This window comes from Conger conger, chromosome 4 (assembly GCF_963514075.1).
Source record: "Conger conger chromosome 4, fConCon1.1, whole genome shotgun sequence".
NCBI lineage: Eukaryota > Metazoa > Chordata > Actinopteri > Anguilliformes > Congridae > Conger > Conger conger.
Window position 1 is genome coordinate 41,740,541 of NC_083763.1, and position 15,231 is coordinate 41,755,771.

General features: G+C 39.2%; 1 protein-coding gene across 2 annotated transcripts in view; it reads left to right on the forward strand.

The window, feature by feature from the left end:
- LOC133126357 (serine/threonine-protein kinase N2-like) overlaps positions 1–7,589 on the forward strand; it is a 41,756-nt gene extending 34,167 nt beyond the window's left edge. Inside the window, exons 11-22 of one of the 2 annotated variants that reach the window (XM_061238519.1) lie at positions 21–156; positions 1,240–1,345; positions 1,562–1,683; positions 1,916–1,991; positions 2,096–2,187; positions 2,275–2,451; positions 3,352–3,414; positions 3,644–3,720; positions 4,158–4,300; positions 4,526–4,633; positions 5,417–5,497; positions 5,592–7,589. In XM_061238519.1, coding sequence (XP_061094503.1) covers positions 21–156; positions 1,240–1,345; positions 1,562–1,683; positions 1,916–1,991; positions 2,096–2,187; positions 2,275–2,451; positions 3,352–3,414; positions 3,644–3,720; positions 4,158–4,300; positions 4,526–4,633; positions 5,417–5,497; positions 5,592–5,795 — 1,385 coding nt within the window. In that variant the 3' untranslated portion in view covers positions 5,796–7,589. Of the gene's footprint in view, positions 1–20; positions 157–1,239; positions 1,346–1,561; positions 1,684–1,915; positions 1,992–2,095; positions 2,188–2,274; positions 2,452–3,351; positions 3,415–3,643; positions 3,721–4,157; positions 4,301–4,525; positions 4,634–5,416; positions 5,498–5,537 lie in introns of both variants that reach the window. The other variant, XM_061238520.1, reaches the window with a different exon arrangement.
- The last annotated feature ends 7,642 nt before the right edge of the window (positions 7,590–15,231 follow it).

A 15,231-nucleotide genomic window follows, 5' to 3' on the forward strand; every position in this document is an offset into this window, starting at 1 on the left:
CGTTTCCTCCCCCACCGCAGGAAAGACCTTCCTACGCGCCCGTCAGATGAACATCAACGTCGCCACCTGGGGCCGGCTGGTGAGGCGCGCCACCCCCTCAGTGCACTCGCCACGCCCGGATTCCCCCGCTCAGCCCAGTTTCCCAGCCTCCCCCAGGTACCTCCCGTGCCCTCCCCGGTTTGCCTCAGGCCTTCCCTGTGTTGTTTTGCTGTTTTCTTTAATTAGAATGAGGTTTCGCCATAACGGGGAGTAGCCTGCGTTGAAGGAGGTGAGTCATGGTTCAGCACTGTGTCAGGCCTTGCGGGACACAGGGACGGTGCTTAATAAGTGTGGGCAAAGTGTGAATGCGTCAAAGCACTGTTTCAGAGCAGGCTTGTGGTCAATTTCCTCTTCAATCTGCTCTGGCTTTTTATGGAAGCAATTGAAAACACTTTCAGAAGCAGTTAAGAAGCCAACTGTCCAATTACTTTTGGTCCCGTAAAATGCGGGGGAAGCACTATAAAGATTCCGATATCACCCTATATAAATGTAAATGCACTCAAATTAAAGGGGACAGCCTGCACTTTAACCTCACATGTATTGTTTCATTTCAACTTTAATGTGCTGGACTACATACCCACAAAAACAGAAATTGTACCAGCTGTGCAAATAAATACAGACTGCACTGTATATACAGTATATACACTCAGTGAGCACTTCATTAGGTATTCATTAGACTTATTTTTTAGACGTATTAGTCTTCTGTGGCTGTTGCCTGTCAACTTATCCACTTAGAGGTTTGAGGCGTTGTGTGTTCAGAGATTCTCTGCAAACTCTAGAGACTGTTGTACGTAAAAATCTGTTGTGCAAGAGATCAGCAGTTCCTTAAATATTCAAACCACCCTTTCTGGCACTAACAATCATTCAACGTTCACTTAGATCACATTTCTTCCCCATTCTGACATTTGGTCTGAAAAACAGCTGAATCTCTTGACCATGTCTGCATGCTTTTATGCATTTAGTTGCTGTCACATGATCGGCTGATTAAATATTTACATTAACAAGCTGGTGTACAGGTCTACCTTATAAAGTGCTCAGTGAGTGTCCTTTATATACTTCTGAGATCCACAAGGACTAAATGAACAAATTGTTTGGGCGTTTTTATTGGCACAATGTACTGAATGACCTCAGATGTACTGGATGAACTTCCATGCTGGAAATGTCCTTGCCTGATAAATAAAATGGAATAAATATTTCCAGTGACCCTACGGTGACCAAATTGGACTTTGACAAAGAGCCCACCTCTGCTTCGAAGCTCATGGACGAGCTCAGACAGCAGATGGCGGCGGACAAACGGGAAGCGCAGGTAAACACCGTTCTCTAAACAGCCTGTCGCTGGCACTGTAGCTTTCAGTAGCTTAAGGTCAAGAGGAAGAGGAAAAGTCAAACTATATCTGTTTACATAACAATCAGTATCTGTGTAATGACCGATGCCACACAGGCAAAGTGGCGACAGAGTGCCTCTGGCTATGACAGTCCTCCAGTTTCCTCCTCCTGACACAGCATTCCCCCATTTTAACAGGATGATTTCCTGAACAACAGGAACAGTTCAGCTGTCAAACTAGACAATGACAGAATTGTGGACAATGAGAACCAGCAGCCAGATCTGGAGCTGATAACTGCTCCATGGACAAAAGACATAAGGTACCGTCTAGTAGACTCTTCTGAAACAACCTATACAGTTTTCACGGTAAATGCACTTGGATTTCAGTTCATGTCTCTGTGTTTTTTACTGTAAGTTTGATCTAACAGGAAGATATATAAATCAATAGGTTTCTTGGGATTTACAGATGAGTAGAGGATATATACATGGGCTTTTTAATTGATGCTCTCTCTCTCTCTCTCCCTCCCTCTCTCCATCTCCCTCTCTCTCCAGGGAAGAACAACCATTCCAGTTTAGTCTTGCAGACTTCATCTGTGTCGCAGTTCTAGGCCGGGGGCATTTTGGAAAAGTAACTTAATTTTCACATGACGCCACATCCTGTTGATGTGAAGAGGCTGTTAACGTTCTTCATATAATTCGCACATTAATCAATTTTTCATTTTGATTCAACAGGTATTGTTATCCAAATACAAAATGACAGGAGAAATGTTTGCCATCAAGGCCTTAAAGAAAGGAGACATTGTGGCTCGTGATGAGGTGGACAGGTAAGTCTAACCCTTGAGGAGTTTGCCTAAGGACGCCAAGCAAATTCAATTGTTTTCATATTTCGTCTTTTGTTGTTTTCCTGTCAGCCTAATGTGTGAGAAGGGGATCTTTGAGACCGTGAACAGTGTCCGTCACCCATTCCTGGTCAATCTCTTCGCCTGCTTCCAAACCAAAGAGCATGTGTGCTTTGTGATGGAATACGCAGCAGGAGGGGACCTGATGATGCACATTCACGCCAACGTCTTCTCAGAATCTCGAGCCGTGTAAGATCTAAACTGGAACTGGTCTAAAATCAGTTCCAGCCCCTTTTTTTTTTTTTTTTCGCTTTCTTTTTTTCTTTTGACTTGGACGGTTAGCTACACTGACCGGCTTTAACAGTAAGTTGTAGCCGTGGTCTTCTCGTATGTTCTGGAGATGTGCTCAATGTTTGCCTGATGGTGGCAAATGGTGACAAAAAAACACTGTAATTTGAAGTAAAATAAGTACCTGATATCTGGCAAAAATTATATTAACCATGTACAGTATACAATATGTAGCACAAGTAACAATGTGAACTTTTGGACCTAAAATGACACTCATGGTGTGCTGAATAAGCTACTTGCTTATACTTTTTTCATTGGGCACCTCTTGCTTAACAGTACTGTCAGTCAGCCTTACAGCATGACTGTCTGTAACCACTTACTAGGTTCTCTAGGTTTTTTCTGAGCTAAAATATGAAATACTACTGCAGTGAAAACGTTACTTGAATAAATAGTCAAGCAAATATAACCGGGCTAAACTAGTTTAATGTTGGGTTTGCTATCTCAAATTACCTAGTTAACATTAAAATTCAGTTTGGTTTTAGGTCAACATTGTCTCACAGCATGTTAGTTATCATGGATAGCTAGCAAGTCAACTACTGAATTATATGAAAGCAGATGCTATACTATAAACCTAATCATTCTCAAAAATACGAAACATAAGTGTCCGGTAAATACAGAATGTGTCTTACTTTTCGGCCGTTGATGCAGATTCTTTTGTCATTACTATTTCATAGCCACAGGGTGTTTCTAGAAAAATAATGCAAATGTTTTAGCCAATCAAAATAGAGTATTCAGGCAAGCTATTGTATAAGTATGATTAATGAGCTTTTCTAATCAACGATCATGTTTTATTGTCCATAGTTTCTATGCTGCTTGCGTGGTCCTGGGGCTGCAGTTCTTGCATGATCACAAGATTGTATACAGGTAAGGTTGCACAGTGATTTTATCTTTTCATTGTAGCTATTCAAGATTTTATACCTTTCCCATCCTCTGGGTTAAATACTACTGTGACTAGTATGAGGAATTTACATTAGACATGGTCACAGTATCTGTGTTTATCAGCATGTGTTGGTAGACCACATCTAAAATAGCCACGATCACTGTTGTATCCTGTTCCTCAAAATAAAGTAATTGCACCTAATTTACCTTCCAGGGATTTAAAGCTGGATAACCTGCTTCTTGACACTGAAGGTTACGTGAAAATCGCCGACTTTGGTCTGTGTAAAGAAGGTATGAGAACATGCGAAGCAGGCTTTATTCGCAAGGGGGTAGCTTTGGTCAATGCTACATGTTTTTGCTGACTAAACATGCATAATATCCTAATTTAAAGTACAGTCTGTAAGTATTTGGACAGTGGTACGATTTCTGTTCTTTTAGCTCTGTACTCCAAAATATTGACTTTGAAACAAAGCTATGACTAAGTCCTACATGGATCACCCTGTATGGATGTAAATACTCTTAAATGAAAAAATGGCAGTCTACATTTTAACCACATAATCATTGTTTAATTTCAAACTCAGTAGAGGGCCAAACGAACAAAATTGTACCACTGTCCAAATACTTACGGACCTCACTGTATTTAAACCCGTTAGTGGTGAGAGGGGCCAGTTGATTCGTATCCGTTTTGATTGTGGAAACCAATCGTTTGGTTTGATCTGCCTTGTAAGGAATGGGTTTCCGGGACCGCACCAGCACGTTCTGCGGTACCCCGGAGTTCCTGGCCCCGGAGGTGCTGACGGAGACTTCATACACCCGGGCGGTGGACTGGTGGGGGCTGGGCGTCCTCATCTTTGAGATGCTGGTTGGAGAGGTGTGTGGCCAAGTTTTTTTTATTCCGGGCCTCCCGTTTTACAAGGTCTGTTGCTCAGGGCACCAAAAAATGCCATCGTCCTCAAAGAGCTTTTGTGTGGTACATTACCTAGCAGTTAACAGCTGAACGTGTTGAAGACAAAGTCATTGCTATAAATGAATGAAATGTAACTTTCAGAATAATGTCACATCACTTTTCTTATGTAATCTTTGTCCTTTTGTCAAGTCTCCTTTCCCTGGCGATGATGAAGAGGAGGTGTTTGACAGTATTGTCAACGATGAAGTCCGCTACCCAAGATTCCTCTCTACGGAAGCAATCTCCATAATGAGAAGGGTTAGTTTACAGGATTTAATGATTGTTGATTTTCTTCTATATTTCCTTTTACAAATTTACAAACCCCAACTTAAAAAGCTTTTTGAACTAATCTTCAAATTAATTACATTTAATGCACAGTTTTTTCTTTTTTTTTCTTGGATCAAAACAAATTCCAAACATCAGAATCAGAATCAGAATCTCTTTATTCGCCATGTAGTTTTACGTACATGGAATTTGCTGTGGTTTGTGGGTGCATACAAACAACATAAAGAATGAAATCAAAAAAATAGGAACATAGATATATAATAAGGTGGAATGTGATCTGGGTAAAAATAAGTAAATATATACAATACAACATAATGCTGAAGCGGGGTATATGAAGTATTGTTAAAGTGCAAAAAATAAAATATATAAAATATAAATAAAATTTAAAAAATATAAAGTTTATGAAGTTTTATGGGGGACGGATAAAAGTCTGTGACAATGGGGACCCTTGGGCCTTGTTGATGAGGCCAGCTGCCAACATGGAAGGAAGTGTTCATCTAATGTTGATAATTAATCAGGAAGAATATTGAGGGTGTATTACTAGGACTTATTTAGTACTTATTTTGAATTTAGTACAGATTTCTTGGTGTCTTAAACCAGTATAAATGAACAGGTGCTAAGCTTTGTATTCTCCATACACAAATGGATGCACTGAAAATGAACCCTCTCATGTGTCATACTGGAGTGAGGTTCAAAGCCTGAAGTCATACTGTTCATAATCATGTACTTACTCATCCATATTAAATCATTATCAAGCTTTTGAGGAGAAATCCGGAAAGACGTCTCGGTGCCGGGGAGCGAGACGCGGATGAGGTCAAGAAGCACCCCTTCTTCAGAGTATGTCAGCACTCGCCAATTACCTTTCATCTTTTCACAGAAAACAGTCACTGGACAACATTCACATCCTTTTCTGCTGTATCTGTTCTCCCAGAACATTGACTGGAGCGGCCTACTTGCCAAGAAGATGAAGCCCCCCTTCGTCCCGACCATCAGAGGCCAGGAGGACGTCAGCAACTTCGATGACGAGTTTACCTCAGAAGCGCCCATTCTTACCCCACCCAGGGAGCCCAGAGTCCTGACTGAGGCAGAGCAGGAGATGTTTGCCGACTTTGACTACCTCGGCGACTGGTGCTAGCCTCTTCCCCCATTCCCTCCCAACACTGTAAAGTTGCTGCGGCTGACAGAGGCTTGCAGCTCCCTTGGAAGATCAGCAGCTGTGCTCTCCCAGCCTTCTGTTGCTCTCTGTGCCACCCAAAGAAGCTGCAAAACACTTTTAAAGGAACAAAGACATTATTTTAGAAATTGCTAAAAGTAATACCATACAAAATGGTCTGAGAGAAGTGGCTTCAAGCTGCCCATTTTATAATATTTAGCACGATAGCACTATATAGATTTCAATGAACTGCTTCAGGGAATGGTTCCATTATCTGGCCTCATTACAGTTTAATTAAGTTCATGCCATAATGCACATCACCCCACCCCTCTTTCTGGCTTAAATACAGTTGTCATGATCCACATTTGATGTTATTTAAAGTGTGAACTTTCCCCATTGATAGTAAAGATGGTATTTTGAAATGACACTGAACCTAGGACTCATCATGTTGCAATATAATAAGTCTTGACTACTTTCCACTAAGAAATGTGTATTTTACGCGAACTGGCAATCTTAAGTTTGACTTTCAGAACACTACTTGCAGTACTTTCTTTGTCTTTGTATTTATTGACCATTTTCCAGGTGTCTTCAGTAGCTATTACTATTACTGAAAACCTACCAAAGCTAACTGCCAAATGGGCTTGTCCTTCTGATCCATTCTCCATGTGGATCTGTAATGAAACCTTGGAGGAGCTTGAACCTTCTACAATCTCTACAATGATACAAACGTTGTACTTTCTCTACTTTTTCCAGTTTTATTCTCTCTGTCATGTACCAGTCAGTGGAATGAAATAAGTTATAGTTTTATACTGTATTTTTCATACTTACATCTGCTGTATAGGAAGTTTTATATGGAAAATTAAGGGTGTAAGGGTGTCAAGATCGAGAGCATAGCCCAAATGCTGAGTCATTTTGGACTACTTTAAAATGGAATGTAAAAATGTATATTCTTAAAGTATATATTTTGGCATATACCATAATATGCCGAAGCGGGCCATGTGACTTTGAAATGGCATGCATAGTTGAGGCTCTGTCAGAAGACTTTAGTCTTATAACGTAACATAAAGAATCGGTTGTGGGTCAGTGGTGCTTTTGTAAACACAGCTGTGTGTTTGCACTCTCAGTCAGGTATTTCTCCTTACAGGGCTTGAATGGTTTTTTTTCTATTACAGTTTGACAAAGTGGATGTTTGTATGCCAACAGGTATAGCATGGCCAGGTGATTCAACACAAGGCAAGGTAGTGTTTAAGATCAAGGCGTTTGATGGTGAAGCAGTGCCAAGCCAAGAATCCCACACAGCTAATTACCAAAATCCTATAAATATACACTACAACCTAATGCCAGTTTTCCATTTGTTTCAGTCAAGTGGTTACAGAGGGGATTGCACACACACACACACACACACACACACACACACACGCACGCACACACACACACTCATCAAACTAAACTGATGGTGATACTAGCTCAGTTAACAGGAGTTGTACAGTAGGCCTTTTGGGGTATTGGGAAATGATGATGTCAGGGTATACGTACAAAAGCTCAAAGCACTAATTTTTTTAAATGATGAACTTAGCTGAACAATGGAAATTGATTGTAAATAACGTTTTCTATATACTGTACATTAAGTAGCTGCCTAAGCGCATTGTTGGAAGTGAATGTTTCTTTCAGTGGTACTCTATACTGAAGTTATAAGGGTGCTGAGGAAAATTATTACAAGCATTGATACCATGAATGCACAAATAAAATAAAAAATGTCATTAAAAAAAACCAAAACATACTTTTTATTTCTTGTTTTTGTTTAATTTGGATGTGTGCATCTCACCCCAGTTTGTTGTTTTGGTATTTGGATAGAAGTCCTTGATTCTTTTCCTCTTCCTGTCACAGATGGCTGTCTAGTATAAGTGGAGAGTAGGACGTTTACAGTATGGTGATGAGTGGGAGCTCCCATGGATTGGGGGATGGGGTTAGCGCGGTTTAGTCTTTGAATAGGTGTCTGTGAATGAAAAGCTCCTCCGCCAACCCCAGCTGGTGGGAGGTGCAGGAGGAGGAAAGCTGGAAAAGAAAGCGCTTGGTGTTCAGCTGTTTTCAATTAACCCGAAACAGAAAGTGGGCTAGGCTACCTCATCTGCTACACAGCAAACACGACCGGGCGACATGTTACCTTTACAATAAACCACCGCAGAAAGTGCTTCTCTGGCAAAAAAAAGATTAAAAGTTAGTGGGTCTTTGTGGAGCTGGCAAGAGTAACGATCGGGGTTTGGGCCCAGCTGTGCCTTTTGGGAATCTGTTTGTGTAGGTAGATGTGCTGTGTAAAACACAGACCTTGCCGGAAGGTTCTGAATAATGACATCCCTTTTTGCTGTGTGGTGTGAACTGGGGAAGAAGCTGAAATATGCAATAACCTGTTAAACTTGTCCAGCAGTCCTGAAAGGCTTTGTTGAGCAGGGGAATTATAGGAGCGGCCATTATATTCTGGAAAGACAAAGAAATGAGTGCATTGGTATGGTTTAATCGAGGGTCTGTGACAAGTGGTAAAATAGATACGACCTTGGCATGTTTTACAATAGTATGAATTCATAAGTGGTAGGAATACAGAGACTTCCTGTTCAACAAGGTGTGTTTATCTGTTACTTTTGCACTGTTTAGTAAATGCATCTGCCAGGAATGCATTAACATAACAATACATTACTGTTATTCTCTGGTTAATGCTAGCTTTAGAACAAATCACATTCTGTGCATTATCTCTGCATGTCCTAAACCAGTATTCAGCTTTACAACCCGACAAATAGTTTTTGTTTTTTTGGCATTCAACACCGGCTGTAATCACCAATTAATAAGCTTGAATTATTGTACAGCTATACAATGTTTTGGTGCAGACTGTTGGTCCGTCAACTATATATTTTGAAACCCAAATTTAAGGTCTGTAAACACAGGCAGAGGGTGAGTCAACATGTCAGTGAGCGTTTTTCAATGATAGGAAGGGATTTACAATGGTCTTAACAATGTTTTAACACAAAACTATTACATATTGTACCTGTAACATGCAGTCCAAGGGCGCCGATCAACCAGCGGGGATCACCAAATACTAATGAAACACAGACCCCTAGCTGGCTGAACCCTTTTGTACCATAGAGAGTATCTACCAATTGTGCATTGTCCTCTGATGTGTCATATCAGAGGATCCGTGGGAGAAGACTGCCTCTGTGAGGGTGGATGCGATGAGTCAGGCAATGATGTCAGCGACTCCTGTGGTGTCTATTTTCTAAAAGTGTGCTGAACAGGGTAAGTTTATCAGTTACTATGTAAAGAATGAGTGCAGTGAGTAATCGCATTGTAAAAAGCAACAATTTCCCTATGAAAAGCCAGGAATCAGGATTAGGGCATATTCCAGAAAATTGTCTCATGAGAGACTGGGGCACAGTGCTGAGGAGCAGATCGAGGGTTTGGTGCACAAGGGGCGTAACTGCCATTTTTTGAATTTTACTGGAGAGCTGAAAAAAAATGCTTGGAAGGAACCAAGGTTTTTGGGATGAATCTTCAGGTTTCTACCCTTTATTTAAGTGTAGTTTAAGTGCCACTAGATTTTCTTTTGATATATTATACTAATTTTGGCCCAAAATGTCACTAATGTATGTCCCTTGTGCACCAAACACTTGAGTGCTCCAAACTTCCTAGGACTTTTCAGCATGCACAGTCAGGACCAAAAGTCTGAGACCATATTGTTTTTTTAATGTAATTCTGGAAATAAACAGAAAGATTTAAGATTTAGAAAAAAATTCAACAAATTAAACTGACTTCAAAGCTTTGCAAGAACTACTCCAAGACCAAAGAGAAGCAAGGAGTCCAGCATAATTCACAACCACCTGACCTCAACCCTATTGAACATTTATGGGGACACTTAAAGACTGACAAAAGCCAAGTATTCAGTAACATCACAAAATGCTATTTGGGACATTGTCAAATAATGCTGGGATAACATGAATCATCAGGTTTTGCATGCCGGTTTGAGTGCACGTTGTCATTAAAGCAAAAGCTGGACATGCCAAATACTAAGAAATTCTGAAATGAATGTAATTTTTTCAAAGATTCAACTTTTCACTCAAATTGTTATGGTGATAATACAATTAGTAATGATGAGTTTGTATTAAATTAGAAAATAATGCTAAATAGAAGCATTTTCACTAGTAGTTTCCAGACTTTTGGACTGTATCGCTGCTTTCAAGATGGAGGCTATGTACGATTCGCCTCAACAGCCTTCCTTGTAAGGTACCAGGTACCCATCTATACCAGTTTGGGCAGTCCCAAGTTGGAGAAGAAATGCTGTCAAGTACTCATGAACATATCATCACTCTTATCCAAGGTCTTCAACATCACAGTGAGGTACTGAATGATTTCCCTATTTAATTCCCTATGTATTTAATTTCTTGAAACTGAGGAAAAGAAGGTGGAGAGGGCAGACTGCATGAGATATAGTATGCTTATAGTATGCTTGAAGACATCCATGTAAATACAGAGTATTTATAGGTAATTCCAGAAGTTGCAATAAAAACTTCACAGTAAAAATAAAAAATGAAATGCCAAAGATGTATATAATTAAACAGGATAAATTATGCCCCCAAATAAGTTCAATAATAGTCAGAAGTTTCTTACTGTCTGTGACTCTTTCCAGAGTGAACCTTGCGTTTAATTCTGAACCACATTAAACATTTACAACACGGTTGCTGAAGGTATCATCTGATCATTATATAAACTCAGTGCAAATGACTCTGATAAACTGTATGTCAGTAATCTGACGTGAAAAGGGAAAGGAAATCCTTGAACTGTAAAAACTAATTGCATTTAGTCGGAAACCTGCTTTTGGATGTGCCTGGGACCTTCTTCAGGCGATACAGAGATGAGAAGTAGCAATGGTATCATTACTTCAGCCCTTCAGGGTCTTTGCTTAATATACTTGTTAAAATCAGATATTTGACTGGCCCTGACAATTGAAAGGTCAGAATTTACTATCTGCAGTTTCCTAATTAGCTGGTGCATGAAAAATAGCAAAGCAAAATAGCATCAGTATGATTGAGCATTGGCCGGTTTATTCTATTGCCCATAGTGATGATCTGTTGAACTATCAGTGTTTCTGTGGTTGTTGTACAGAACTTGGAGTTGCAAATGTAGTGAAACACAGGGTTTTGGTTCCCTTTTCTCCTAAACTAGTATATGATTACATGTGAAATCCTTGTTTTTGTTCTGTGTTACAGTTGCATAGTTGAGTCTTTTAAGAGTGATTCAGTCACCAGCGTGATTCAGTCAAGACATTAGAAAGTGTGTTTCAAATAGGCCTAACCAGCTGGTGGCTTACTTTGTTCAAGCCTTTTTTGGCAACAAAGCAAAACATTTTTGCATAACCCTTCAGGTTTCCTTCCCTACAGAGAAGGAGGGGAGGTTTTCACAGGGCAGGCCTCTGTCATTAGTGAATGTCCTCCGCGGGAACCCTGTGTCAGTGTCACAGTCACCTACTGGGTTGTGAAGACAAACAGGGTCCATTAGGCATGTTCACATCTGGAGGGTTGCACATGCTATACCAACTGTTTCCATATTTCACTGACCTCCTAAAAATATCCCCAAAACTCTCAGAAGGAACCTGGAAGGGTAAAACAAGCTCTTGGCGGAATAACAAATCAGTGTAATTGCTAAAATAGCATTTGTGTTCTTCTTTCAGGGTTATTTGACTCAGCAGATGCTTGTGTGCGTGAACATAACCTCAAATCTGCGGGGCCTGAATGGAATGGGAGCCTGGGAGTGGGAGTGTGCTTTGTACAAATCAGAGCCTGTTGGTAGTGTGTGATGCAATTCCTGATTTTGTTGAGAGCAAATGGTCCTTTAAACGTTTATAAACTATGACTCATCTCCATAGGAAAAAGTGAGGTTTGAAAGACAGGATAGTGGAGCAGAGTGAACATACAAAAATATATTGATCTACTACTTAAGCATCTTCCAACCCTCCAGCTACACACTGCAGTGATATACAAAGACCTCCAAAGTTATTAATACCCATAATGAACTAAATAACAAATATTCAAAGGAAAAATTTGTTGGAAATATAGAGAAATTTGATCAAATAAATACAAACAGTTCTATATCATGACATAAAGCACCAGAATTATTTACAAACTATCCTTCAGGAACCTTGATTATCAAATTAGTTCACATCAAATTATTTAGAACTATATTCTGTGTTGTCTTCTGTTGCCTGGAAGTCAGCAGAAGCTTCTGCCTCCTATGACAATTATGTATGATGTTACACACAATATAGAAAATATTGAGCTTTAAGTTTTTTTTGGGATGTTTGTCTCAGGACAGATGGATAGGACCATGCATATATGGACAATTTGACAAAACATGTTACAAAACCCCAAGCTGGGTTTCCAGAATGACAACAATCCAGAGTCCCCATTCAAGAAATGGTTAAGTGTAAAAATCTATGTCCTGGACTGGCACAATCTCAAGACATCAATTTGATCAACTATTTGTAATATAACTCAAGATTTTATTTTCAACACATGGATTAGATAGATGGATTATTGAGGCTGTAAATACATTTACGGACTACTTAATTGATTGAAAGAATTAGCATTTGCATAGTATCTGCATTTGCATATCTGTATAGTTACTAACTTGTTGACATCATATAATTAAAGTGATGTGATCAGTATAACTGACAAAAGTGGAATCTGTGCAAGATATTGAATTAGTCCCAATAAATGGAAAGCAAATGTTTTCAAACCAAGGTTCTCAAGACAATACTGCCACCTAGTGGAAACTGGTTCAATTGGAAAGATCAACAACATGATGCAGAATGTAAAAAATGCATGTACAAATTACATGCATTGCAGTGGTATTCAGAATGCACACATTTCATGTGCTTTTAAAGTACATATCTACCATCCATAATTTAATGAAAGGGAATCTGCAGTAAAACACCTCAAATCTAAGGTGTAATAATAATAATAATAATAATAATAATAATAATAATAATATCAACCAACAAGTTAAGCAATCAATGTCTTTCATCATTGCCATGAATAGTCAGCTCCAGAATCATTAGCACTTGTAATAAAAATTAAGAAAAAGGGTGCATATGATAAACAACACAGATAATAATCTATAAATTGTGTTCAAACATATGGAAAAACTACTTTTATGTCAATACATTTACTCTCATGTTTCAATATTTTTTTTATTAAGCCATCTAATCTTCGGTGTCAAAATTATTGGCACCCCAAACAATTATTGTAAATAAAATCAAACACATTTAAATTAGCAATACAATCCATCCTGCTTATCCTGAACAGGGTCGCAGGGGGGCTGGAGCCTATCCCAGCATACAATGGGAAAAAGGTAGGAACACACCATTCACTCACAGACTCATACCTACAGGCAATTTAGACTCTCCAATCAGCCTAACCTGCATGTCTTTGGACTGTGGGAGGAAACTGGAGTACCCAGAGGAAACCCACGCGAACCCGGGGAGAACATGCAAACTCCACACAGAGAGGCCCCGGCCGACCGGGATTCGAACCCAGGATAGCATTGCAAACAAATATATTTTGTGACCCAACACAGTTGGGAGATGACTCAGGTTGAGGAAATTACAAAACAAAACTGGAGCATCACTGAAAGTGATCCTACTCTGTGTGAAGTGAAGCTGGTGCAGTGACCTGTCTCCCGTAGCTAAGCCTAGTTGGCTCCCCAAACCACCCATGTGGGAACTGCAATCAGTGTGAGAACCAACACATTCAAGGGCACTCATGGAGCCAGTACATATAAGATACAATCATTTGTCAACTGTAATACCACTTTTGTTGTATACAGGTTGGAATGTGAATGTGGTTGTTTCTATGTTTGGCGCACCAAGCGCAGATTGAGGGACAGGGTGTCTGAGCATCTGTATGCCATTAGGACGTGTAATGACAAATACCCTATGGATAAACATTACAGACAGGCTGGATTTTGTAGATATTAAATTTTATGTTTTAATTTTATGACAATTTAATTAAATCATAAAACATAATGTTTATTTTTGTGTGTGTTAGTATAAAAGAACACATTTCAGATTTCCAAATATTCATCCAAAAGATTTAATTTTACAGAGACATTTTTGTATTTAATTAAAAAAAGTAACATATTACTGTAAGCAATTCACTACATTTACTTAAAAACTTGATCAAGGCTGTCTGAGATCAGAAGCAAGGAGCCAACCAAAGTCTCAGAAGAACTGTGGCAAGTTCTCCAACTTGCTTGGAACAACCTCCCTGCTGATTGTCTTAGCCAACACTGTCCTGCAGTTCTATATCTCAGAGAAGTGATGCAGTTTTAACGTCAAAGGGTGGTCACAAAAAATATTGATTTGATTGTTTTTAACTATTCTGCCAAATATAATGTAAAATTTATAGTATGTTTATTTAGGACCTTTCATTTAATTATTTTTGAAAGAATCTTATCTGTACAGAATGTTATACAGGAGCCTAAGACTTTTGCACAGTACTGTATGTGTGTAATGCGATGAAAAAGCTAGAGAATGATTCATCATATTGTATTAAAATGCAATTCCGAAATAAGAAAGCTTTTATACAAATGTATGAAATGTACATTTGAATAAATATCGACCTTGGCTTACCTGTATTGATTCACTGGTGATAGAAAAATGGCAGCCGTCTCGTATTATTTTGACACCACTCGTGGAGTCTTGTGAAGTCACGTGCTGTTTTTCGGTCATTCGTAGTGATGTTACGAATATTGAGGCAATGCAATTTCATACCATAGTTACAAATGGGTTGTGAGACCAGGTTGCAATAATCTTTAAAAGTTCTGCATAGTCAAAAATCCATTCAAATGTGGATGTCTAAGTTTATAATTTGTGTCTAACCTTAACACAAATTATAGCCAAAGATTCACAACTGTCATCTTTGCCAGTGGTTGGCAATAATTGTGAAACCTGCTTTTTGGGGAAATATCTTTTTTAGTTGAAAAATGTAAGACTTTGGTTGATTCCATTGAACCATGAAGTACACTACTTTGCACATGTTGGAAAACAATCTTTATGTCAATATTGCCCTGGGTCCTGTTCCACTAAGCATAATTACTCAGTTAGCCGGATAACTGCACAGAATAAAACCCAGAGCAGCACTTTTTCCTTCAGTCCATGTTCCAGATTTGGGGGGTCCAGGTTTTACTCGGTGAAGCCAAGTCAAAGTTAGCCGGTTCAACAACTCCTAATTGTGACAATCACAGATAATTGGTATCACATAAGAAGCGGTGTTTGTAACAAGCCAATCGCACAATATCATGGACAGAGGAAGAGCCATGCATTTCACCTCAGAGGAGTGAGTTATTCTCATGTTAACATATGAACAGAATGAGAGTG